At 51.7% G+C, this 3870-nt stretch overlaps 2 protein-coding genes across 2 annotated transcripts; both read right to left on the minus strand.

Annotated features, from left to right (window-relative positions):
- Nucleotides 1-1267: 1267 nt before the first annotated feature.
- LOC113143058 (histone H3) lies at nucleotides 1268-1761 on the minus strand. Its single transcript, XM_026328518.1, has one exon. It carries the CDS (start codon nucleotides 1735-1737, stop codon nucleotides 1327-1329), a length of 411 nt encoding a protein of 136 aa, XP_026184303.1. The 5' UTR covers nucleotides 1738-1761; the 3' UTR covers nucleotides 1268-1326.
- A 666-nt stretch (nucleotides 1762-2427) lies between these two features.
- Nucleotides 2428-3112, minus strand: LOC113143184 (histone H1-like). Its single transcript, XM_026328672.1, has one exon. It carries the CDS (start codon nucleotides 3069-3071, stop codon nucleotides 2451-2453), a length of 621 nt encoding a protein of 206 aa, XP_026184457.1. The 5' UTR covers nucleotides 3072-3112; the 3' UTR covers nucleotides 2428-2450.
- Between the last annotated feature and the right edge of the window lie 758 nt (nucleotides 3113-3870).

A 3870-nucleotide genomic window follows, 5' to 3' on the forward strand; every position in this document is an offset into this window, starting at 1 on the left:
AATTGATGTGAACTGTTCACCTTTCAGTAGGACCTGTAGTGATATCAGGCTGTGGCATCACGAACCTGCTGGGCTGTATGACTGGTTTAATCCAGACACTTACTCTGAGCAGAATTATCTTTAAATCGGCCTCCACTAGTCAGAAAATGTCACTCTGACCTTATACACAGAGCAAATCCAGATACCCTAAAGTTGAGTTTATGACTAACATGATCATCTATGAGATCATAGAGAACCATTTCATCTGATTATTGTCCAGCCAATAATCAGTTTATTGATTTGTGGGATGGTGCTGCTTAAGTCTCTCACTGCAAATCTGAAATGTTGTTTCCTGCATCACATTCATGGTTTCCTTCCTGCAGCTAAGGTCTGCCTCTGGACATAGGAACTCAAACTGCCTGCATCCTTCTTTTATCCATAACAGCACGTGCACCTGGTCCTGGGTGTCTCTGGCCGTGTAAAGCACAGGAACTTCAAACTCTTCATCTGTGAATGAGCCCTGGTCAAATATGTGTTAACACCTTGATGCAGTTTCCTCCCAGATAAAGTGAAACAGATATTCTCAGTCCTGCTCTGTTCACTGTGATGCAGAAACAGAAACTGAAATATAACTTTCCAGTCCTCTAATCAGACATGTCAGAGTCTATAGTCATGGTTTCACAAAGATTGTGGTCCCTGTAGGTTTTGTTCTTTTCTTCTCAGGCACAAAGAACAAAATTCAATTTAATTTTATTTGTATAGCACCAAATCAAGATACAAATCATCTCAAGGCATCTCATCTTTACAAAAACTAAAACTAAAAACCCAATAAATCCTTTATGAGCAGCACTTGGTGACAGTGGAGAGGAAAAACTTCCTGACAGAAGAAAAAACCTCCATCAGAACCAGACTCACTTTGGGCGGCCATCTGCCTCGACCAGTTTTAAAACAGGAGCAGCTCCTTCCGGGACATTTGACCATAAACATGGAAGTTGAGCCTGAAAAGGGACTTTATAGTTACAGATGTCAGCTTTTTGAATAAATCTAAATATGTTTGTTGATTAAACCAAGAGCTTAATCAGACATTTTGTTTCCTATGGAAAGTGTCTTGAGGTGAAAATGATTTGACACTTTACAAAAAGTAAAATCCAGATAAAGTTGGTGAGTGTAAAATGAGGCTGTAACTGGGACTAAAGGCTCCAACAGGAAGTACATTGAGTGTTTTCACCAATAGAATGAAAGTTTTGAACATTTGATGTGACATGAAAAAAGGAAGATGCTGCTCTGAGAGTGGAGGTATGTGGCTCTTAAAAGAGCCGTTGTTGGTTTGGATAAGGCCGGGGGAGTCTAAGCTCTCTCTCCGCGGATGCGTCGGGCCAGCTGGATGTCTTTGGGCATGATGGTGACCCTCTTGGCGTGGATGGCGCACAGGTTGGTGTCCTCGAACAGGCCCACCAGGTAAGCCTCGCTGGCCTCCTGCAGAGCCATGACGGCCGAGCTCTGGAAGCGCAGATCGGTCTTGAAGTCCTGAGCGATCTCCCTGACCAGGCGCTGGAAGGGCAGCTTGCGGATCAGCAGCTCGGTGGATTTCTGGTAGCGGCGGATCTCTCGCAGAGCCACGGTACCGGGCCTGTAACGGTGGGGCTTCTTGACTCCGCCGGTGGCCGGGGCGCTCTTACGGGCAGCCTTGGTGGCCAACTGCTTCCTGGGGGCTTTGCCTCCGGTGGATTTGCGGGCGGTCTGCTTGGTTCGGGCCATTTTCAGTCCTGTCTCTCGTCTGTGTTCACAGCGAACAAGGAATACGCTGCCACTGCAGCACAGCGGCTTATAAAGGGGCTGCCGGAGCCAGCTCAACGCTGATTGGCCCAGACCGGGAGACGCGCGAAGCGGAGCTGAGCAGCCATTGGAGCAAATAATTTGAAAAGTGAAAATGAGCCAATCAGCTCCAGCGGCCGGTTGACGCTTGTGACCAGGGTTCACAGGCTTCGAGTCAGTGAAGGAAGAATGTGTGAAGAGTAATTTGTAATGAAAAGTCGTGAAATGAAATAAAGAGTCGATTTATTCTTCTGCTGTGACTGGGACATAAATGTGGCGCCTTTGAAGTCGAAGCGATCGTCAGTCTACGTGTTTGTTGTGTGAGTTAGAATTAGTCCGACAGGAACAAAGCGGGAGAGCGGGATGAATGAAAGAAAGGTGCAATAATGTGCCCATGAAATCCCCCGCAGGCCTGAAGTGTGACTGAGGTGCGTTTGTTGTTTGTGAGAAATGGACGGAGGTGATTGTGAGGTGGTGGATGTTTGTCCGGACATGGTGGTTTGTCCGGGTCCCGGCTGAGTGTGGGACAGGACGGGGCGAGAAGCGGGGACAGTGCGGGGAGAGAGTGTATGTGCAGGAAGGGCTCAGTAGCGGAGGATGTAGTGGCTCTTAAAAGAGCCTTTGAGGGGGGGGAGCGGCGCTTGTGAGGAGCCGCTTTACTTCTTGGCCGCGGCTTTCTTGGCCGGAGCTTTCTTGGCCGCTGGCTTCTTGGGCGCGGGCTTGGTCTTGGTCTTTTTGACGGCGGGCTTCTTGGGGCTCTTGGCCGCGGGCTTCTTGGGACTCTTGGCCGCGGGCTTCTTGGCTGGCGCCTTCTTGGCTGGAGCTTTCTTCGGGGACTTCTTGGCTGCGGGCTTCTTGGCTGGCGCTTTCTTGGCCGCGGCGGGTTTCTTGGCCGCGGCGGGCTTCTTGGCTTTTGCTGGCGCCTTCTTCTTGACCACCTTCTTGGCTGGCTTAGCGGCGCTGGGCTCCTTCTTGGCGAGCTTGAAGGAGCCGGACGCCCCGGTGCCTTTGGTCTGGCTCAGGGTCCCTTTGGTCACCAGCTTGGTGACGGCGGTGTTGATGCGCTTGTTGGCCTTGGTGACGTCGACGCCTTTGGCGGCCAGCACCTTTTTGAGCGCCGCCAGCGAAGTCCCCTTGCGCTCATTGGACTCTGCCACGGCGCTGACGATCAGCTTCGAGAGGCTGGGTCCGTCCTTCTTGGGCCGGGCTGCGCTCTTCTTCTTGGGGGCCTTGGCCGCAGCCTTGGCCGGGGCGGCTGCTGGAGCTTCTTCCGCCATTCTCGTGTGTCGGTTGTCTGCTGTGCGAGTCTGAAGGTGTCCGCTCTCAGCGCAGGAGGCGGGACTTATAACGACCATGAGAACCGTGGAGAGGCAACGCACACAGCCGCGCCGCTGCCTGCTCGGATATGGCCGCACTTGTGTTTTCTCTCCCAGCTTCGGGGCATCAAAGTCCCGCGCATGTAGCTGCACTTCAAGGCTGTAAACACATTTTTGTTTTATTTTTATTTAGTTCATTATTTTATTGATTCTGTGTGTCAGTGAAGCATCAGCTCAGGTTTACAGGAAAAACTGCAGCAGCAGAAAATATATTGGTCCAACTGAACCTGGCTGATTATCCGAGTCCGATTATTTAAATAGAAATGATGTTTATTTATAGCCTGATATTACAGCAACAAAATTAATTCAGATATAAAAATCAGCTGGACCCAAACTCCACGTGTGCAGAGTACGTGGAACCGGCTCCGTCACCGGCAGCGTCCGTGTGTTTACCCGCAGCCCAAACATGAGCCGTTCAAACTGAACGAGTCTGATTCGACCAGCGATTTCACTTTGACCGAGTCTTCCCAGTGTGTGAGGCCGGAACACGACCGCCCGGTCTCACCCGAACCACTTTGACCCGCTTTAGGAGGCGAAATGTGGAGAAAAGCGGCCGCGGGCTGCACGAAGCGCGCGGTGCGGGACAGGTCTGGGGGCTCCTGGGACCGCATGAGAGCGCGCTGGTGCGGAGCGCGGCTGGGCCGGGGGGAGAGCGTTTCTCGGGGTGCGGCGGCGCTCGGGTCTCCACGCGTTGGATTCT

Source organism: Mastacembelus armatus, chromosome 14, assembly GCF_900324485.2.
Source record: "Mastacembelus armatus chromosome 14, fMasArm1.2, whole genome shotgun sequence".
Classification (NCBI taxonomy): domain Eukaryota; kingdom Metazoa; phylum Chordata; class Actinopteri; order Synbranchiformes; family Mastacembelidae; genus Mastacembelus; species Mastacembelus armatus.

Coding starts and splice junctions, on each gene's coding strand:
- LOC113143058 (XM_026328518.1), bottom strand. CDS start 1,737: ATGGCCCGAACCAAGCAGACCGCCCGCAAATCCACCGGAGGCAAAGCC.
- LOC113143184 (XM_026328672.1), bottom strand. CDS start 3,071: ATGGCGGAAGAAGCTCCAGCAGCCGCCCCGGCCAAGGCTGCGGCCAAG.